We start from the raw sequence: 22,993 nt of genomic DNA, 5'->3' as shown, positions 1-22,993 counted from the left end.
TTATGATTACATGCCTTTTATATGACAATTTATCAATAATCACTTTGGTGGGGTAAATGTTTGTTACCCCACATGAATAAATGAAGTCATCTGTCCGCAGGATAGTCATCTAAGCATGAGAAGACTGCCGTCCATCCATCCATCCACCCAACAGACATTTATTAAACACCAGGCACAGTTCTAGGCTGTGCAGATATGACGTGGAACAAGTTAGACTAGACCTCTGCTCTCATGCCATTTAAATTCCTGTAGAGACTTAGGAACACAAAGAAAATTTCCAATCGTGATCGCTCACGAGAGGAACAGAGCGGGCAAGAGCTCATTTGGGTCACTTGGAAAAATCCTTAGGAGGGAGTAGAAGCTGAGCAGAGGCTGGGCATGGGGTAAACCAGTCACATAGATTAGGGCAGAGTATTCCAGTGCAAAGGCCGTGGGCAGCGAACACACGGGAGTAGAGCCACCAAGATTCACAGTACACACTGCATGAGGTCCTAAAGGTGGTGGTGGTGGGGCAATGACATCACGTGGGGCCTTAATGGCATAGTTTAAGTACTGATGTCATTCTACGTGTAGAGAGGAGCTATTTCAGTTATTGCAAGTACACGTCACACAGTCTTGGCTTTCTTACAAAAAGTCTCCTTGCCCTTAGGCATGCCTTATTGGCGGAAGGCTGGCTGTCCACTGCCTGAACCGCCAAGTACCTACTCCATTTGTGTGGATAAACTAATCTCGGGAGCCAGGGAGAACTCAGAGGGAGGACAAGGCGGATCTATAAACAACGTGGTAGCTCAGTCCATCTTACACAGTGAACTTTGACTCTGGGGGAGATGAGGGCATGTCCCTTTCCCACTGTGAAGCCAGCTCTTCCCCAGATTTGCAAACTAGGGGACAAGGGAAGCTTGGATGGAGGTGTCCTCCTTGGATGTCATCTACTGTGTCGTGCGGTCTGGCTAGGAAGGTGTGAAGGCGAGTGGGGAGTAGATAGCCTTCGGAGAGAGGTAGAACTTCCCAGAGGAGGAACTAAGTCGCCATTTGCATAATGAGGTGGCTACACACCTTGTGTGGGAGGTACTTGTTCGCTGTTCATTAGCTGAGGTCATTGCCACAGATAGAAACAGGCATTGCGTACAGACAAAGGCCTGTGTGAAGAACAGAACAAGCTTCCATTGTGGAGCTCAGGCTGATGGCTGGCTTCCCGCTCCTCTGATCAGGATCTCAAAGCATCTACGAGGAGCCCGCCAGGCCACTCCCCACTGGACAGGGTCCTTTCTTGGCCTGTGACGCCCGCCCTGCAGTGGTCTTGGCTCTGTAACCACCTGTCCAACACAGAAGGTCTGCTCTCTTCTCTGGTGTGCTCCTGAACCCACCTCTCTCCGCTGACTCCTTTGCTTTGTGAATGTCCCTCCGTCAGCTCTCAATTCCAACGCCATCCCCAGAAGGACACTTCTGGACTGATGAATATCTACCTCTCACTGGAATCCAACTTCCATAAAGTGGAGACAACCTTCCTTTATATGTTTTAGTGCATTTTTCACTATGCCACCAAAGATGAGCATGGTGCTGGGTATATTGTAAGTGATCAATCATCACACAGAATAAAAGCTGAAGGTTCAGGGCCTGGGGATATGGCTTAGGTAACAGAGTGTTTGTCTAGTATCCAAGTGCTTGGGAGGTGGAGGCAGGAGGATTATGAGTTGGAGGTCATCCTTGGCTACGTGGCTAGTTTGAGGCCAATCTGGACTACAGGAGACCCTGTCTTGAAGAATTTTTTAAAAAATTAGATGAGCAGGCATGTGAGAGATTTGAAACATAACAGAATCTCCCTGAGTTTGGGTCTTCTTATGTAGGCCTGGAAGTTTCTCTTTATTAATGATGGAAATAAGTTCTTAATTATTAATTTATGGAAATAAGTTCTCTTCGATCTGAACTATGTAATATTTTTAACAAATGCTTCATATAGTGGTGTTTTCAGGTATTTTTACATTTTGCACCCCCCATTCTCCTTCCTTTTTTTAAAAACCTATATGTATAATCACTACATTTTCTACATCAACTATATAGTACTCTGAAAACTAACCTTAGGAGAAAAAAAAAACCTCTAAAGCAACTAATAATTTTAAAATCAGTAGCCCCTGGTGTCCTGCTCGTGAGAAGGCTATGGATCCTAGGCTCAGTCAGGAATGTTGTTTGCATAGGTATAGAGTAAGTAGTATTTGATTTTGTTTTAGGTCACACTTAGTGGCAAATCACTGATGCAGAACAAAATATAAATAAAAAACAACCCACATTGCTGTGGTAACACAAGAGGGCAGCTGTCAGCAGCAAGAGCTGCGACACTTGGGACTTTCACCTTCCCGAGTCTTAGTGTCTTCTTGGAACAGTCATAATCCAAATCACAGTGCGACAAGAAGCTATTGGAGGTTGGTGCATCCACTACGATTACAAGGAAGGATGGGGGAGGAAGCGAGGGGCAGCAGCAATGAGCTGGAACCACATCCTTCTAACCAGACAGTCCCAAAATACCACATGAAGTTGTTGGACAGCTTGTCTTCTATTAAGCGTCATGGAGAGAAGAGAAGAAGTGGAAACGGCCATGATTTAGGTAGGGCAAGTTGGGGACTGGGGGGTAGGTGGGGAGAGGTGCTCTTAACGTCATAAACAAATTTGTATTGCTTAATTCATCATCACATGTAATTAAGAGCAATTTAAACAGAACAAGATGCAGGAGGTGGAGTAAACAGTCCCCAAGGATCCTTGGCTAGAACAGGGAGCCACAATCACCTTGTTCTTCAGGGAAGTTGAGGCAATGGGCACTAACTGAACATTCACTGGAGGCCGCCTATGTCCAGGGGCTTCAACCTATCATCTCTCAATACCTCTGTGCAGTAGGTCTGACTGTCGCCATCTTGGGTGGGGAGGACACTGAGGCACTTGGTAACACTGGCTTCCTAGCTAGGCCTACAGAGGTATTAAGCAGTGAGGCTGGCATTTAGACCCAGGCCACCCCCCTTCCCCATCCATACTTGTGTGGCAGTCCAGATAACCACAGCTCAGACAATAGCACTGTGTGCTGCCAACAGAGCCCATGTTGAGAATCATCAGAACTAAGAAGGGCATGTGGAGGTGATTAACCCATTGTAGATCAAGAAGCTACCAGGTCATCTAGAGAGGCTTTGTCTCTCATAGGACAAAGGATCACAGGTCCCTTCACCATAGGATCCTGTCACCTCAGAACTGCAGGGTCCTGCCAGCCAAAGACAGCGGCAGTGATGACCCCTCTACCGTGGATCCCCCACCCTCCAGAACTGTAGGGAGTTTACCAACTACAAGCTTCAGATATACAGAGGGAAGCCCAAGCCAGAAAGACTGGTCTCCTCCCCCCGCCCCACACATGAAAATACATAAAATTACCAAAGACAAAAAAAACGCACTCCAAATCTAACCACCCAAGAAACATTTTCGCCTCACCCGTACCTGGGAGGATCATACAGCTTATTGATTTGCTGGGCTTCAGTCTTAGCAACTTCCTTTAAACGCGCAGAGAACTGCTAATTTCACAGACAGTTTAAAGAAGAATGGGCCAGTGACTCCGTGGGTCAAGTGCTTGCTGCACATGCGTGGGGACCTAACTTTGGTCCCCAGAACCCATGTGAAAGAGCCAGGAATGGCGGGGTGCTGAGAAGGTGGAGTCAGGAGGACCCCTGGGGCTTGCTAGCCAGCCAGCCTAGTTTAGCTGGTGAGTTTTAGGCCAGGGAGAGACTCTATTTAACAACAAAAAGGTGGGTAGTGCTCGTGGAACAGTATCTAAGTTTGTCCTCTGGTTTCCGCAGACGTGTGCACATGAGTGCGTGCGTGCGTGCGTGCGTGCGTGCGTGCACCCATCCCCCCACCTACCCCCACAGAGAATGGCAGGTCTTAAACCACCTTCTAGTCAAACAAGCAGGAAATGATTGGTATCGCTCTTCCCAGAAGTCACCTCTATCCTGAATTTGTGTAAATAACATCATTGCAGGCAACTCATTTGTACGAATCTGCTGGTGTGATCCCAAAGTACTGCACCTCTTAGGTGGTCAGTCTCTGCCTCCCACATCCTCCTTCCTGGTGGCCACAACGTTCTCTAGCCAATCTTATCCACCTCCCCAAAGCTCCACATTCAACTGTAATCTTCTAGGAGCTTCCTAAGCCACTCTGGTACCTACTGGATTGTCTACCACTCCCGTTTATTCAGGTCCCCCACTGAGCCACAGAGTGAACCATCCATCCAGTCAGTGCAGAAGTCAAGCAATGACCCCTGTAAACATGGACTGACAGAGAATCTTCTCAGAGGGACCATCATGCCTGGGACTGGAATTTCATCTGACATGAGAGGTCAGTGAGAAGAATGTAGAGTACAGAAGAGCAAGAGATAAAACAAGCTTCCACACATTGACCATGAAGATGGAGGCTAAGCAGAGATGATGTAAGTCTGTCATTCACACAGTAGTAGGTGCTGGAGAAGGAGCAGAGGGTGAGTCAGACCTGACCCATGGTCTTTCTTGAGTGCAATGGAGGACACAAGCGGGTGGGGAATTCTGTAAGTGCTCCATTGGGGTATACATGAGGGCACAGCAAACTGTGTATGTCCGTGGGGCCACTGAAGGCCAGGACATTTCAAACCAGCAGTGAGTCACTAACAGCATTTAGACATTGTGCTACTAAGTTCCCGGAAGAGATGTGTGTGGCTTGTGATGGTGATGTGATGACAAGTTGGGGGATGTCAAGGACAGTAACATCTGGCCCTGCTCTGACACAGACCTGCAATGTACCTCGTTCATCTAGCCACATCTTCACCTGCGGGCTCAGCCACATGGCTGGACTCTGTAGCAGGGGAGGATGGCGATAAGGAGAGGCCAGTGGAGCATATGAGTACTATAGAAGAAGATGTGCAGTACTACATCCAGGTTCTGGGATCTGAACACAGGTCTTTACACTTATCACACAAATACCTTACCCAAGGACCCATTTCCCCAGCCCCCGGGATGAGTTTTCCAAAGTGAGAAACCACTCTACAAGGAAAAATGCTTAAGCCAGGACCAGCGGCAACACCTGCATGTGAGAGTTGGGAAGGTACAGAGGAGTGTGAGGCCAGCCCTGCTTGTCTAGCAGGACCCCTGTCTTGGAAGAAAAGGCTTCACTGTTGTCTCCCTTGGGGACTGCAGTGGGATCATTCTGCTTCTGCAGAAGCTGCTTGGGGTGAAGCTGCTGTCCAGCACCATCTGCAGGGACTAAGGGTCCTGCTAACGTTTGTTACCCTGGTGTCACCCACTAATGCATGATGGCGCGGGAAGTGGTGACTCAAGAGCTAATCGGACCCAGGCCTACCTCACAGTCAGCAGAACCAAGGGAAAGTGAACAGGCTTCTGGAGTCAGGATGCAACACCAAAAGTCTTCAAAGGTCTCATTGATAATTCTGCACTGCTTTCTACTTCAACTTTTCCTCTTCCTATTACACTTCATTTAAAATTGAGGGGCCGGGAGGACTTCCGCCCAACGCCACACCCCAGCATGTTCACAGTATGCTGAGTCTTTGAGGCAGGGGACTTGGCTTCTCTTGGCTAAAGGGTATTACAAAGATTCACTGTGCCTATGTTAAAAAAGACCCTGTGATCCTAAGGATGACAGATTCATGTGGAAAACGGCATTTGACTCTGTGAAGCTCTGCTCTTGGGTGAAAAATGACCATTTTTCAGCTGACCAATCTCAAAAGAGTGTTTTCTTAAGTAACATTTGACTTTAAGTCTTAAGGCAATAAAAAGACAAATTCCACTCATGTATTAGGTGTCTGTCTTTGTCAAGTATGCCAGAAGAACTGACTTCGCAAAGGAGGGTGAGTGCCTCCCCCTACCCCCATCTGGACTCTGGTTTTCTGGTATGAAGGGGGCTCGGGGCCAGGCCTAGCCAGCAGGCACAAGCTCTAAACATTCCCTTATATGGACACATACGTTGTTACTGTGAGTGTTTCCTGAAGAGCCCGTGGAGCAGGCCAGAAATCAGGCTTCCCACACCCACCACGACCCTCTGCATGGAAAGTATGAGCCACGCTATCAGTCTTCAGTTGAGCCTCCATTTGAAGAGAAAAAGCCCACCCAGGACATGCCGCATCTGTCTCTGCCGCACAGGCTTCTGGGTCCCAGCAGCTCTCTGCAGCGCAAGCTAAATACATCTGCATTTAATTCTTCTCCTCTCCAGGGTGGGTTGCAGCGTGGGTGTTGTTTTCTCACCCACCTCTTCTGAATAACAGCATAGATGACACCCCCCCACACACACACGTTTAGCTCTCAAGGGAATAACAGAATTATTATCCTGGATCAGATCAGTATCGTCCTTTGACAACCCACAGGGTGAAGTCTTCATTTGGAACCAGCCTGTGTCAACACCTTCCTAACTTCCGCTCACTTTAACTCTCCAGCCCTCCAGATAATATACATTGAAGTGTGCAAATGTTCCCTTTTAAGGAAGACGTAACTGTTTACTGCAATAAATTCACAGGACTAAGAATGTAAAGTCAAAGGTGAAGCCCCTCTTCTCTCATTGCCGTTCCCACCACATTCTTCTAAGCTTGGCTCACCAGACTTTTAAAACTAACGGAACTACCAGTTTTATAGGAGAAGGGCTGCCATACAAGAATCTGGAAAAATATCCTCCAGGAAGCAAGCAGTGGCTATCTGAACACAACAACAGTGTGATTTTTGTTTAGTTTCTGCTTTTCTGGGTTTTCCGACAGAACTTAGTTTCTGCTTTTCTGGGTTTTCCCACAGAACTTACTTCAATTGTTCATTGCGGGGGGGGGGGGGGGGGGGGGGGGGGGGGGCGAGAGCAAAGTGACCATGAATGAGAAGCCATAGGCAGAAGGTCAGATGTGGGGCTGGATCACTCAGCTCTAGAATGCAAAGCTGTTAGCCACCGGGCTGCTTACCTCACAACCTCAACCAGCCCGGCTGTGCACATGTCCCTGTCCCTCAGTGGGTGGCTTCTGCACTCTGAAACACACCTGGCTCTCAGCCCATCTCTTGTGCTAGCCATAACCCTGGGGAAATCAGCGCCCTCAGAACCATAATGTTTTATCAAAAGACACCCTTTCAAAGGGTCTGATTATAGAGAGACATTGTTAACAGTTCACAAAGATGTGAGGAAATCAAATCTCCCTAACATGGCTGAGTGAGAATAAAAAATTAACAGGTTTGTAAAATTGTCTGGCAATGTCTAGTTTCATCATCTGCAAAATGTGAAGCTGTCCTAGATGAAGGACTCTCAATAGGGTCAGGCAATATCTGGAGCCCTCCTTTTACCTGAAGAGGGTGCTACTGCCATCTAGTGGACAGAGTCCAGCAATGCTGCTCAGCATCATCTAAAGCTCAGAACAGACCTCCAACAAATGATTATCTGGTCTCCTGGGCAGCAGGGCTGAGGCTGAGAGCCTGACCTGTGTCTGATTCAGTGGATTGGAATGATGCTCTCAGCAACAGACTGTGTCTGTTGTGACTGTGGCCCACCAGGCAGCAAAGATAAGGTGGGGTGGCTGTCTCAGAGCCTGTGGTATGTGCTGGGGAAAGGGGTCTTCTGTGTTCCACACAAATGCGTGTGTGGGGGCATAACACACAACTGGTTGATGTTAAAAACAAAACAAAACAAAACAAAAAAACCATACATGATGTGAATAAGAATGTGGAAATCACAAAGTTGTCATCAGGGAACTAGGAATCACCTTGACAAAAGAAACAGGTTAGATTCAATAGCTGCTAAGAGTCTACCGACCCGGTATCAGTGGGTACCTGATACACAATTGAGTTGGGTGTGGTGATGCACACCTGTGATCTCAGCACACAGAGGACTGAGGCAGGAGAATTTTAGGCTTTGAGACCCAAGACTGTCTCAAACGTCAAACACAGCATTTACCCAGCACCTAGAAGGAAGACATTATTTCAATCTGAAAATAAACAGAGTTGAATTTCTACCTTCTACTAAACACAGTGTGAATTCCAGATAATATACTCAGTGGTTTGTTACAGCCTGAAAGGCTAAAGCAACCATGAAATGGGAAACTGATGAATATATCAACCCTTAAGAACAACTCTTCAACTAAAGCCAGCTACACTGTATCTACTATGTGCAGATCGATAATATGTAAACAACACCTACAAACCAATGAAGAAACCCAACTAAAAAGTAAGCAAAAACTCTTACCAGCACTTTACCTAAGAGGGAGTCCAAATGACCAAGCACACACAGCAAGGGCCTAGTGCCTTTAGATCAATCAAAACCATAATGAGAAGCTGAGACATACCTAGAATAGTTGTGATTAAATTCAACTGTTTACCTGACGACAGCACATTCATATCAAAAGACACATCCGACAGTCGCCATATCTAACCCATAATAGTAACCAACTGTCAACAGCCCCAACGCTCACTTTGTTAGTGACAAAATACTCTATTAAATGATGGAAGAAAAGTTTTTTTTGTTTTTTTTTTTTTTTGGTGAGCAGTTTCAGTTCTCAGTTCATCATGGTAGGGAGAGTGTGGCAAGGCAGAGAAGCCTATATCATGACAACCAGAGAGGAGAGAGAGGGAGAGAGGGAGAGAGAGAAAGAGAGAGAGAGAGAGAGAGAGAGAGAGAGAGAGAGAGAGAGAGAGAGAGAGAGAGAGAGAGACAGACCATGCCTGCACTTGTGGACTTCTTCCTTTATTCTTAAAGAGGATTTTTTTTTTAGTGTGTGTGTTTGCCTGCATATATGTATGTGTACCATTTGTGTGCAGTACCTGCAGAGGCCAGAAGAGGGTGCCAGATACCTGGAATTACAGATGGTTCACATGGGTGATGGGAATTGAACTCGAATCCTCTGCAAGAACAGCAAGTGTCCTTAACTACTGAGCCATTTCTCCAACCCCATACCCCTCTTTTTTTCCCCCCACCAACATCCCCAGCCTATGGGATGATGCCATTTACATTCAGGATGAGTCATCTCCTGTCATCCCTCTAGTTAAGTCTTTTTGAAAATGTCCTTCACAGATATATCTGTAGGGCGTGCTTCACTTGCTTGCCAGGTACTTCCTGACACAATCAGATTGAAAGTTAAGATTAGCCATTAGCACCCGATCACTCTAAAACACTATTCAATTCACCGACAAACACAATGGGAACCATCTACAATACAAACTGCACAGACAGCCGTGGATGATAGGCCTCAGACAGAGGGACAAAATATACTGCACAATCCCACTTCAATGAGCTTCAAAGACAGAACTAAGCTCTGGGGTCAGACGTCAGAATCATGGCTGCTTTGAAGGAATGCAAGGAGGCATGAAGAACTGCCTGCGACTGTTCTGTTTCTAGACTTAGCGGGGGTTACATGGGCTTGGTGCCTGATCAAGCTATTCACTGAAGATTTCCACACCTGACCACACATGTTCCTGAAAGACACCACACAACCCAACAAAAAGAGAAAAGTCAGGTACGTCATCTTTGGACTCATATCACATCTCCAATTTGGAGATCCACAAGCATATAATAATGAAGAAAATACATTTATCCTTTTAGGCATACACTCTCTATACCTTGAGATTAAGGCTGAGTTACCGCTGTGGCTTTAGAAAGGCAGGTGACAGAGTAAGAGGAAGTACCCCGCAGCTTGTTAATCAGTGTGGAAGTCATGACAAGTGAAAGCTGAAATCCACTAGGAGGAAGCGGCAGCTACGGCAAAGACCCGGAGAAGGACTTCTCGCTCCTCACAGCTATCTGTTCCTACCATTTCCAACTGGTCTTTAGATCGATGCTAACACATCAATACGATTTCCAAGTAGGACATGAAGCCATTCTTGGTAAGGCCAAATGTCCCTGCTGACCTCTAATCCATGCCTCTTTCCTGAAATCTAGAGACAATGGCTGGGGATCCCTCAGCCTGGTGAGTTCCTATTTATTCCTCAAGGTATTGTTCTGCAGGTTGTTTATTTTGCAGATGTAACCCCACGACATATCTCTATTTACAAACTCACATTTTAGTTGACATTCTCTCTTACCACGCCTTGTGCTGAGGTGAAAACTACTGTTGGACCCCATTCTTGTTGAGGGCTTCAGGCTTTCAGAAGAACGCACGGTCCAGTTACACAGCTCTTCTATGGCCTTAGCTTTCCCTCTCCCTCCCTCTGCCTCCCTCTCCCTTCCTTCTCCCCTCCCTTGCACCCTAACTCCTTCCCTTTCTCTTTTTTCTCGCCCCATCCCCTCTTTTTCCTTCCTGTCCCCTCTCTTCCCATCCATTCTCTCTTTCTTTGCTTTCTTAATGGGAACCACTGATACACCACTTACAGATCTAATTTCCACTTTCTAAGCTAAAAAAAGCTCTGGAACTCTCATGCCCTATTTTCATCCCTGCAAGCACAGGTCAGGATAGTTGGAGATCTCCCCATTTGTCAAAGCAGACAGCAGAGGCCGCCGTCTTGGTGAGGGTGATTCTGGGCTGTGCCACCCCACTTCCCCCAGCCACCCAGGACCAGGGTCACCCGTGTTTTCATCTTTCTTGGCTGCTGACATGTTCTCCACACTGTGTGTGCATGCTAGGAGAGTCAGCTAGGTTAATTTAGATCCTGAGTGTCCTTTTGTCCTTAGCGATGGAGCTGGGAAAGATGCTTCCTCCAAAATTAGCCTGTAATGATATCATGACCTCCAGGTCTGAATGGAGGCTCTCACTCACAGCTTCTCCTGAAAGTGGGGGGCTCACATGTCTCCCCCGACATCTGCTACCTTCTCCTTGTGCTCTTGAGACCCTGAACAATTTTTTACTACTTATCCTTGTGACTTCTGAAGGCTATGTTGCTATAGCAACCCAGGCCCACTGAACTGTGTAAAGAACCTGTTATCGGGAAGAGGAGCCATTAGCTGTCTCCAGAGTCCATTTAAAAGAGAATACAATTACTCCTCACAGAGGGCACCACGGGGCCATTTCGGAGCTTCCGGGGACAGTGAGAGTCTGAGAGCAGCCGGTCCAAGGGCCCCAAATTAGGATGAGGACAGACATCGAGGCATGCCCAGGCTCACCTGGGATGACACAGCTACCAGTGAGTGACACCTTCTCTTACTCTGCAGCCCTCATGATTACTTCTCCCTTTTCGTTTCTGCCTCTGCTGTCTCTCTCACTACCCCACCCCTCTCTCTCTCCATGGACCCAGGCTGCAAACAGCCATGGCCTCGTCCTTTGCTCTCTGCCCAGTTGCTGCTTCCTCCTTATGGCCAACAGGACCTTTGAAAAAGTCAGATCCTTCCTCCTCTCCTGCCCAGAAGCCCCCAGCAGCTTCTGCCAGCATTTTGTGGCCAGAGGACGCCTGCCATGCGGCTGTCTCTTCCCCTCAGGTCCTGCCTTGGCCTTTCTATGCCTGCTTACCCTGGATCCTTTCTGCTTCTTCTAGACACCAAGTTCTACCTTCCAAAACAGCACATCCTCCCCAGGTCCTCCACATCCCTGCTGTTACCTTGTTCATGTGCTCCATAGCGCCCTCATATGCAGTGTATGCATTCACCCTTTTGTGAGATGTCCGCTCATCTCCCCCTCTAGAAAGAAGACAAAGATGCCTGTCTCTTATTTGGGGGGTGCTCTCTACCCCCTAGAGTCACAATAAGCAGAAGGTCAGCTCTTAGTCACCTACACTTTGTGTGTAGATGAAGGAGATGCCCCGAGGGTGTTCCATTGCACCTGAAGAGTTCCGTAGCCCCACATCACTCCATCCCCACGGCTGCACCCTTCTCTGTTTCCTTCCATTACCCTAGTCACCAGACACCTTCAGGACTGAGTCCTCCACATAGAGGGAATGTGTGGGAATGAACGCGGTAAGCACAGCCTCTGAGCACGTCACATCTGTACAGCAGGGCCAGCAATGCAGATAACCCACTAGTCAGCAAAGGGGCTGCCTGAGATGCGTCTCGAGATGCATCTCTACAGGCAGGCACCCTTGCGTCAGCTCCTGTGATGCTGCCACTGTTTAGCTCTTGCTGCCTGTACTTTACACATGCCATCTCTCTTCAGTCATTAACCTGGATGGCAGGATAATTCCTTTGTCTCCAATCACAAGAGCTGAAGATGCAGGGCTGCCCTTGGCCTACGACAGCTTCCGTAATGAAGTTCCCACTCACTCTCCAGGACAGTCTGCAGGGAAGCCCTGCCTTAGTCCCCATACTGTCAGGTCCAAAGGAAACCCCATGACTCCAAATTCCAAAAGGCAGAAGGGACAAATGTCTATCTGTGGTGCCTGTTAGCACCACAGCATTAGCGCCACACCTGTTAGCACAGCAAAGGGCATGCTGGTCTCCAGGCTCCCTCAGCATCACCAGTCCATCCTGGCTCTTCTCACCTCCTCCCTATCCTAAACTTCCCCAGCTACTCACTCCCCTGTAACCCTGACATTTCCGCCATGCTCTCTGTCTTCCTCTCTGTCTCCCTCCTCCCTGTCTGCTCTCCCATGCTCCTTCTCTACATAGCCCCACCCTGCTCGGTTCCTGCTTCTCTCAGAGGCAGGTCCAGTATGCTAGCTATGTTCAAGCTCCTACTTTCTCTCTGTTCTGGATACTTCCAGATGCCTCTGGCTGTTCTTTCTCTCATATCTACAATAAAAGGCTTTCCCTTAACCATATCATGGAGCGGTCATGTTGTCAGTTTATACACATACCACACTGGTTTCTATTTTTTTCTCTCCCTGGACCCTGTGCTTGCCCCTCACAGCACTACTGACATTATAGATATCATTTCCATGGCAACATGACAACACTAAGTCAGGCAGACACCTTTAGGGGCCTGCACGCTCAAAATACTTTCTCTTATTTTCAGCTAAAACCTTATGGTGCAACTGAACAGGCCTAGAGGCATTTCTTTCTGTCCATCACATTAATTTTTAAAATATCCTTTACAGGGACTAGATAGATGGCTCAGCAGTTAAGAGCACTGACTGCTCTTGCAGAGGACCTGGGTTCAGTTCTCAGTACATACAAGGATGCTCATAATCATTCATAACTCTAGTTTCAGGGGATCTGATGCCCTCTTCTGACCTCTGAAGGTACTGCACACATATGGTACACATACATTCAGGCAGGCAAAACACTCATACACATGAAAAACAAAAATCCTTTTACACATCTTTTAAAATTATGATGTTAAAGCATGTTTAGGAACAGTCCCTAACTGGACATGTTCCTAAATGTGTGGCTACCTGCATGAATATGCGTAGGTTCCCTGGATAAAGTCCCCATGCTTTTCTTTGTTCACAGAGAAATGACCCCACATTCTCCTTGCCTGCTGCAGATAGCAAGCTCTTGCCACACTTTCACACCTTGCTTGTGAATATTTTGCCTTTGCATTCACTAAGATGCACACCTCTTGCATTCGGTCACAAGCACACACAGGGTGCAGGCAGCAGCTGACTACTGCTGCTTCTTCCCCAGCACAGTACTGGTTGGTGGTGAGCTGGCCAAGAGAAAGGCCAACTAAGACTTGGCCGCCTTCCCTGAGGACTGGGCCCAACCAGTGAGGGGTGCGGCAGTGCTGGAAGCCAGGTATGAGCCGCCTCTGCCCCCTCTGGCCTTCTGGCCTTCAGGAATGAAAGCATATATGTCAGGCCTGAAGCCTTGGCATCTGGGTATGTGTGGGGTCCCTCCAGCTTGGGGTCACCATAGGTTCTGTAGGTTCAGGACTTACCAGAGCTTGCTCTATGAGGAGACAGAACAGGATGGCATTGCCCACCTCTCTGAGGCTTTGGAACACGTCTGTTTTGAGTTCTGCATACTCGATGATGTCCTTCAGTTGATGGTGGAAGAACTCCAGGATCCCTGAGAGCCATAAGGGGGAGGTCAGGGGACATGGGCACTGTTTAATCAGGTTTATGGGCAGTGCCAACTGAGCCACAGCCCTAGACTTAGCAACCTTCCACATGCTAGCTTAAGGGTGGGATTCCACGCAAAGGTCAATACTAGACAAAGCTTAGGAGGCTGGCACAAAATATCTGGAGCAAAATAAAACACATCTACAATCCCACATGGAACAGCTGTGGCCTAGCTGACCCTCCAACAGGGACCTGAATTCCTAACGGCAAAATTATTATTTATAGATATTATCTACTGAGTTAGGTATATCTATCTATAATATTTCATTACTTAGAATATCAACTAGACATTATCATCTTTTCTCAGATGAGGTTCAGAGTGGGTAAGTGACCCACCCATAGTCACACAGCCAGGAAGTGGTGCAGCTAGGTGTGGATACCAGAGCCTCCGGCCTCATCCTTTTCCTGTTCTCAATCACACTCATATGGAAAATTATGTCTTAGCTTTTAGAAACAAAAAATACAAGGCACCACATTTATAGCTTCTGTCTTTCTTCATATTGAGAGGTTAAAAAAAAACCCATTTCCAGCCTCAGTTTATCTATGTCACATGGCACGCCAGCTGGGGTACCAGCTACCTCTAAACAGGCAACGGGAAGGCCTACTAGAGGTGCTGAGGACCATACATGGAAACCTTCTCTTCACTGTTTAAATGCTCTCACACTCGCAGTTCAACTGCAGCTGGCCAGCAGTCCAGTGGGCATCCTCAAAGGGCCATTCACCGACCTGACAGAGGATGATACTACTGCTGGGGGAGGGAGGGGGGAAGACAGGTCGAAGGCTATCAGGCCAGTGGCAGGCAGAGCCAGGATGTCAGCTGTCTGGCAACTTAGAGACTGAAATCTCCTGAGGTGGAAGCCCCGCCCTGCCTTGGGTGCGCATTCATTTCTTCCCCGTTACCCACCTGGGGAGCCATACTCATGCCGAGGCAATCGGCATATTTTCGGCATCACCTCTATCAGCGTCTTCACGTACTGCAGAATGGTGCCTTGGAGCTGCAAGATGATACAGATGAGTGAGCTGGAGTGAGATAGCCCACTGTTATACTCTATACCTCTGGGCCAAATGCAGGGCCACAGTGGGATACCGGAGTTCTGTTGAGATTTGTGAGCAAAGCATTTAAAAGGGGGAAATAGCCCCCCCCCCCCCCCCCCGTCCTTTATAGACTTTATGAGGGGTGTGGGATATCTAGGTAAGGGTTTTTTTCAGGGCTGGGAATGCTTATGATATGGAGACTAAATGAAATGTAGGCAGGGAACTGTGGGGATTAATGCATGTAATCTAATTTAAGCATGGAAAATTCATAGCACATTCCTCTACATGTCCAAGGAAAGACATCTTTAATCCATTACCGCATTTTTTCTGTTTTACTCTGGACTTGGCACGGCAACCCTTAATGACCTGTAACAGCTTCTCATGGCTGCTTCTAAAGAACTAGACTGAGCAAGAGAATTTGGCTTATTCCATACATGGTTGATTATAAGTTATTTCTCTTCAGGAACTCAAGATTTCCAGAGAAATCTTGTTTCCATATTTTGGCCTTGCTTCAGTACCACCACAGGGAATTAAGTGAAGCTCCAGACAATCATACTTGGGGTACACACAGAATGTTGGTAAAGGATACAGAACTCCCTGTAATATTGGCAGCAGTGGTCAGCAAGAAACCCCAAGGACATATGAGAATTAAAAAAAACTGGCAGCACCTGAGCTGTGGATTTGCTACGCTGACGTCTTCTGTTGTTGTTTTGATTTTTGTTTTTAAAGGGTCTCATGGAGGCCAAGCTGGCCTTGAATTTACTATGTGGCTGAGGATGATCTTGAACCTTTGGTCTTCCTACATCTACCTCCGGGATACTGGGATTATAATTTGGTACTACCACAGCAGCCAGCTCTACGGGAGTACCAGGGATTGAACCAAGGACCTTGTACATATCAGGCAAGCATTGTACCAACTGAACTACACACACAGCCCATCACGCCGATTTAGTTAACAGAGAGCATAGCTGGGCAGCATGAATAGTGATCTGGCTTTGAATGTCAAAATCAGGATTTCTCAATTCAGCAAAAACAAGAAGTGAGTTCTGAGTCACAAACGGGGAGGCAAAGGTCAAGAGGTCAATTCAGGGCTAGACAGCTCAGTGGTTAAGAGCACTTGCTACCCTGGTTGAGGACCTGGATTTGGTTTCTAGCACCCACATCAAGTGGTCATAACTGCTTGGAACTCCGGTTCCAGGGGATCCATCACCCTCTTCTGGTCTTTGTGGGTAGCATACACATGATGCACATATAGACAAGCAGGTGCGCGCGCGCGCACACACACACACACACACACACACACACACACACACACACACACATAAAAATAAAAGTTACATAAAAAGAGGTATAAGGAAATATACCAGATGTGTAGAAACCACCAAGCAATAAGGACCAAGGACTCCCATGTAGCATGAATCTTAGAGAGTCTTATTAATAAAATCAAACCTGGAGCCAGTTATTGGGGTGAACACTGGATGATCAGAGAGACAGAACAAGCCACAGCTAACCTCACCTCGCCAATTCCTCAGCTGGTCCTGTTTCCTCAGACTGGAAGCTTCTGTGTCCTCATCCCAATGGCTCTCAGCTGAACTGCTGCTAGAAGCCTGAATGCTTAACCAGCCAAATGCTTAACCAGGCAAATGCTTCCAGTTTCTGGTCCTCACGCCTTATGTAAACCTTTCTGTTTTCTACCACCACTCCCTGGGATTAAAGGCTGCTTTCTGGGATTAAAGGTGTGAGTCACCATGCCTGGCTGTTTCCAATGCGGCCTTGAACTCACAGAGATCCAGAGGGATTTCTGTCTCTGGAATGCTAGGATTAAAGGCGTGTGCTACCATTGCCTAACCTCTATGTTTAATATTGTGGCTTTTCTGTTCTCTGACCCCAGATAAGTTTATTAAGGTACACAATATTTTGGGAAACACAATACCACCACACTCCCAGGGGGACATCTAGTGGCAGAGCTGGTGCACCTGAGATTTGCTTTTCAGCTCAGAAAGACCAGTCCTGTGCACAGCTCCTGTACCTGGGAACATCCAAGCAGCAGCATCTCCCCTTACCAGGCTCTTGACGATTTTTAGTAGTTCCTCCATGACCACGGCAATGCCCTGGTAGCCCAGCAGTCTGCAGATGGTCTTGAAGTGAGGGGGCCCCACAAAGTTCCTGTAGGAGCTATAGATGTGGCTGTAGGCAATGTTGAGAGGCTGGAAATAGAGGTTGAGGAAAAGAAAGTGAGGAACCCCTGAACGGATGCTGGAGGGGAGTCCTGACAGGTATTTTGCTGATAGAAGAAATGGGATCTTGCTGCCCAGGCCTCCCTCACTGATCCTGGAGTGAGATGTGTCCAGTGAACAGTGATGGAGCAAATGTCACTAGGCTGGAGAAGCTGTTGCCCAGTGGGAGAGGGGTAAGAGCTCCAAGGTAAATCCAGAATACGAGGACACCTGCCACCTGTAGCTGTCCACAGACAAATTGAGCCATGGTCTGGAATAGCGTGGCTGCCTTTCTCCTGGAAGTGGTTTTGCATCTAGAGATTAGATGTCAAAACTGAGCAGCTCATTGGCCACTGTCTTCTGCTCTTGGCTTTTTCCATCTGTGATATGAGGAGGTTTGGGAATGGCCAGCCCGGGCATCAGAAGATTTTATATTTATATACTCAGCTAGGCTTTTTAAGTCTTGGTTTCCTACTCTGTGAATAATGGGAATTGGATTAAGTTAGTAGTGTCAAAACCTTGAGAGCAACAGTCCATCACAAGAAAGATGTCATAGGCACTCACATGCAGAATACACACAGTAAAGCTGTGGGGATGGGCACTGCTGTGGGACCCAGAGCTCTGACCTGGGGCCACCATCATCCTATGGACCCTGAGGGATCCCCTAACTGAATGAGACAGAGCTAAAGGGAACTTTCTGAGCTGGGTGTGGTGGTGCACATATGCAATCCTATTACTTAGGCAGTTGAGGTTGCAGGATTGTGAATTCAAGACCAGCTTGGGCTACACAGTGAAATCCTGTTTGCCTAGCATGAACGAGGCTCTGGGTTCTATCCATGGCCAGGTGTCGGTGAAGACGGCGGTGATACCTGTCTGCCTGAGACTGCATGACCCAGAGCAGGTCTGAGACTGGTGTTTGTGAAAGGCTGCTGCTCTATGGCGACCACCCATGCCTTGCTTCCCTGTGCGTTTTCATTCAATGCACACAACAAATGATTGTGATTTGTGACTGTCTTAGCCCCATTTCACAGATGAGGCAACTAAGGCTCTGGGTAACCAGAAATTTGCTCAAGATCACAGAGTCCCTAAGTGAGTAAGTTCTGATCTGAAGCAGGTATGGCTGATCCTAACATCTCCACTCTTACCTCTCCCTGTAGGAGTTGAAATCATCTACCTGTGATGTTCAATTTCTTAGCTAAGGTTTCACCTTATTTCTGGGAATGCTTTTCTTACCAGGTATTAAAAATCTTGTGCAAGAGCATGTCAATATGAGAAGGCTGCACTGGATACTCTATTTGCTAATTAGTTAGAAAATCTACATGAATGAAAAAGAAACCATTATGATATGTGTGGAGGCTTGCAAGACTCTCCACTTCTTCCTGAGTCATCAAAGAAGACTTAATCAGGTTCAGTTTGTGTTGAGTTTGGGATGTCTGGTGAGACATTACCCAAACACAAAGTGAGCACCACAGTTCTGGGGTGCTCCCACAGGAAGGATGTGTGAAGAACAATTAGCATTCCCATCAGTAACTCAGGTGCATGCTAAACTGGGACACCCATTAACTCACACCTGAGTGTGTCTGGTGAGCTCATGCCTGCACACAGGGAGGCGTGGAGCATGAGAAAGAATGGGATTCTGCTCTGAGGAGCCAGAGTTGTTGCAGTAAACTGCCTAAACCTAGGGAAAGGCGTGGCCTACGCCATTTTTGAATGTATGTAGGGAGGGGAATGCAGTCGATTTCTGATTATGGTGTCCACTAAAGTCAAAGTTGATTCCTGAAAGTGTGTGGACCGTGACTGCAAGAACCCTGAAGCCAGGTCACATAATTTTTTTAAATGTGCAGACTAAACCTACCTTAGTGCTCTGTAACAGGCAACATTATCAAGTGGGAATGTGGAAAGGGCTGTGAGGCTCATACACAATGTTAGGAGGTGTGATTTGGTTCAGGCCCCATCATCAAAGCATTATTTTGTATCCTTCTGTCTCCTTCAGAGTGTAGGAGTCCAGGGGCCAAACAGGCCTGACAGGAGAGGGGCACAGACCTTTCAAGGGAAGTGGAAAAGCGTCACGTTCTGCCAGGGTTGTTTGACTCCTGGAACCATGGTCTGTGGAAGGATGGATCTGCTGCTATGTCCCTCTCAAATTGACACACTGACTACTGCCCCCACCCCCCAAGGTGATGGCATGAAGACATGGGGACATTGGGTGGTTAGAGTCCTGGTGAATGGGGCTTAGTGTCTCCATAAGAAAAGGCATGCAGGCTTGTTCCCTCTCTTGGCCATATAACAAGATGTCTGTCTGCAGAACAGGAAGTTCCTTTGCAGACCAGACCTGGATCTGCCAGCACCCTAGTCTATGATCTTGAACTTGAACTTTCTAGCCTCAAGAGCTCTAAGCAATAAGTACTTGTTATTTCAGTTACCCAGTCCAGTGTGTTCTTGCTATTGCAGCCTAAGCAAAGCCAAGTGTATTTTACTTACATCCCAATATGAAAGAAACAAAAACTCTACTTTTTATATCATAGCCTAATTTACTTATTTTTCAAAGATTAAAATGCAGAACCATGCTCTGAATTTTCTCTTGCAGCTTTAGCATACTAGGAAACACGAGAAGACAAAGCTTCCACATGCTCGTGGCCAGGGGGACAGGTGACAGAGCTCTTGGCTGGTCCCAATAGCCCCCTCATTCCCACTCATATCAGGGACTGTTGGTTTTTCCTATGATCCCAGGGAAGGAATTTCTGCTCTGCCCAGCAGAGGGATTTCAGATGGATATGGGTGACGGCAGCAATTCTTTTATTTTGAGTCTCTATTTTTATGCATTGAGACTACAGGATGAGCCCTAGGGTAAGCACAGTCATAGCGGGTTCAAATCCCAGGATCCTATTTTGTTCTTCTTGTTGATTATTATTTTTGTGAGACAGGCTATTGTTATGTAGCTCTGGCTTGTCTGGTATTCACTATGTAGTCCAGGTTGGCTTTGAAGTTATACGTAGTCTCCTGCAGAACCCTAATTTACTAGTTGGAGGTACTTGGGAGAATTACTTACAATCCTTGGTTTTCCCTAAGAAGATGGTACTTGAAGTTTAACAGGTAAGAGATGTAAAGCCGTAAGCATGATGCTTGGCCCCAGAAGCACCCGTGGAAGCACTCATCAGTCTTTTTTTAGCTGATAATCACTAAGGAAGTAATGTCTTGTTCAACTCCTTTCCTCCCAGAAACTATGGCTACTGTGGTGATTCCCTCGATATGGACAGCTTCAATACATGAGGTCTAATTTATACAACATAGTGGGCGTCCCACAAGGGGACAGGACAGAACTCAGAGCTGGAAGCAGCTGATAAAACACGCCCTCAAATTCAGATTTTGTTCAACATCAAAACATCACGGAAGTGAGTACTGTCCAGGACATATAGGCCCGGCAGTGCTCACCCCAGGAAAGAGGCTGGAATAGAGGCACTCTGTCATTCCCTTCCAAAGTGCAGTCTCCACTGCTCTCCTGCTGGGTGCTTGTCTATTTGAGCAGTCTCTCAAACTCCCTTCCTTTCCCAAGGACCTCCCAGGGCCAAGCACCTCTAGCAGCACAAACAAAAAATATCTTCAGTATAGAGACTGGTCAGCAGGCTATCCCAGTTTTAGGCAGAGGAGAAACACTTTGGAATTACTTTACCATACAAGGGTTAAAAAAATGCCCCCCCTCCAAACCCACTTGGTACACGTAGGAGGTCTCTGGTGCCAGTCCTATGTCAGTCTAGATGGCAAGTTTAGGCCTCAGTCGAACCAACATGAAATGTGCAGACTTCCCCTTCACCTCCTAAGTGAACAAGCTCCCTGCCGCATCCCCCAAATCCACCACATGCATGCAACAGGAAACACACACATGCAGGAAAAGACATGCTCTCACACACGCACACACACACACAACCCCCGAGGGCACCCCTCTGACCTGCTGGCTCAGCAGGAGGCTGGGCCCTATTGAGAAAATGTGGGAATAGGGGAGCCTGGGCATTTTCTGGGGTTCAGCAAAGAAAAATAGGAATGCAGTGAGACTTGGGACTCTGGACATTTGTCACTCATCTCTCACAGCAAACCATCTCCACTCCCTGACTCAGGTTACAGCCACTGTCCGAGGGGAAACCAACTAGATTTCACATAGCCTGTGTGAAATCAGATGTTTAAATCTGGATGACACAAAGTAGATAATCAGGAAATAAACCAGCCCGACTGAGGAATTATTACCGGGCAAGCCAGGTTACAGTTTCTGAAAAAGTAAAGGGCATTTTTCTTTACATTTAATTTGTGTGTGTGTGTGTGTGTGTGTGTGTGTGTGTGTGTGTGTGTGTGTGTGTGATGCACAAGCCCACGCCATGGTGAGTGTGTGGTGGCCAGAGCACAACTTCTGGGAGTCAGTTTTGAACTTGGGTCGTTAGGTTTACACAGCGGGAGCTTTCTTCCACCCCCTAGGTCATCTCACTGGCCCACAAACAAGACTTTAAGAAGAGAAAAAAAAATGATGAGTTTGGTCTGGGGGGCACTCTTAATTATCACTAGTAGCCAACTTCTAAAACAAAACAAAACAAACAAAGGAAAAAAACTGTGGGGAAAATATACCCGAGGTTACAGTTATCATTGCACCAGTAGTGATGGCTCAGGCCTGGGACCCTAGCACTTGAGAAATGGGAGCAGGGTTGTCCAGAGTGTAAGGCTGGCCTAGCCCCCACCCCAACTCCAAACTAAACCAAACCCAAACAAACCTAACATTGACCATCTGCACCTTTTTAAAGGGTAGCATATCTGGATTTTTAATCCTAAAACCTCCATCTCTCACCAGGTGGTGAGCACAGCCCCAGCCACTCTAAAAAGTGAGTTCTATTTATTTGGCTAATCCAATTTGTAAGTACTTTGCATCTTCTGCTCTCTGGAATCACGATTACTGTTTCAGAGATTTCCCAAGAGGAACTAAAACCCATCCTAACTTCCTGTTTGTGTTAAGGCTTCTCTAATGAATGCCGGTACACGCCACAAACAAACATGGGTCTCTGATGGAGGCTGGAGAGCTAGCTAGCGGTAGCTCAGCTCTCTTAAACCACTGCAGGTCAATACTGACAGGATGCATGGGTAACACACCACACCACCCTTGACAGACAGTTCACAGGACAGATCCACCCAGTCGCAGGTTCAGAGCCATTGCTAGGGCTTGAGCAAAAGCAAGGATGTGTCTGCCTGTTGCTTCTTGATGTTTCTTAAGCCATGGAGCTGCGGTTCAAGCCCCTGAGTTCCTTCCTGGGGTCCACGGGGTGACAGACCCAAAGGAGTTGCTGGAGAAATCTAAAGAAATGATGCTCCTCTCTTGAGCCACGGGTTAAATGCATTGGAAAAGTCAAAAGGAACTGAACCTCCCAACTCTGAGAGGTCATGCCCACCCTAACACTTAGATGTTAGAATTTCTGGAGGAAACAAAGACAACTCTAACCCAAACCCCTGTATTTGTAATTGGTACTCATTTGATGACACACCACAAGAAAACATAAGGATGTACTACGTCTTGATGAGGGTATTTCTTTGTTTCATTTTACAGTCAAGAGTCTCGCTTTGTATATCTGGCTAGCCTTGAACTCTCTATGTACACCACACTGGCATCAAAATCACAACAGATCTGCCTGCTTCTGCCTCCTGAGTGCAGGGATTAAAAGTGTATATATCACTATGCCCAGATCTTTCACCTTTTAACTCCTTCATGTTGTCCAGCACCCTTTCTGTGGCTACCATAAGAAATTACCACAAATCTGGTACTTTGAAACATTCTGGTAGCCATGAATAAAAAATCACCACCACTGATCCCAC

The 22,993-nt window shown here is 47.1% G+C and overlaps 1 protein-coding gene across 4 annotated transcripts in view; it reads right to left on the bottom strand.

The window, feature by feature from the left end:
• Cyfip2 (cytoplasmic FMR1 interacting protein 2) overlaps positions 1-22,993 on the bottom strand; it is a 121,533-nt gene that overhangs the window by 15,815 nt on the left and 82,725 nt on the right. For all 4 annotated transcript variants that reach the window (XM_052758355.1, XM_052758353.1, XM_052758356.1 and 1 more), the window contains 3 exons: positions 16,997-17,140; positions 14,803-14,893; positions 13,715-13,845 (listed from right to left, as the gene is read on the bottom strand). In XM_052758355.1, the coding sequence (XP_052614315.1) occupies positions 13,715-13,845; positions 14,803-14,893; positions 16,997-17,140 (366 nt within the window). The remainder of the gene's footprint in view (positions 1-13,714; positions 13,846-14,802; positions 14,894-16,996; positions 17,141-22,993) is intronic.

Source organism: Peromyscus californicus, unplaced genomic scaffold (genome assembly GCF_007827085.1).
Source record: "Peromyscus californicus insignis strain IS unplaced genomic scaffold, ASM782708v3 Scaffold_3__1_contigs__length_106647218, whole genome shotgun sequence".
In the NCBI taxonomy this organism is placed as follows: domain Eukaryota; kingdom Metazoa; phylum Chordata; class Mammalia; order Rodentia; family Cricetidae; genus Peromyscus; species Peromyscus californicus.
The sequence above is the reverse complement of the archived record's forward strand: the minus strand, read 5'-3'. Positions and strand labels throughout refer to the sequence as shown.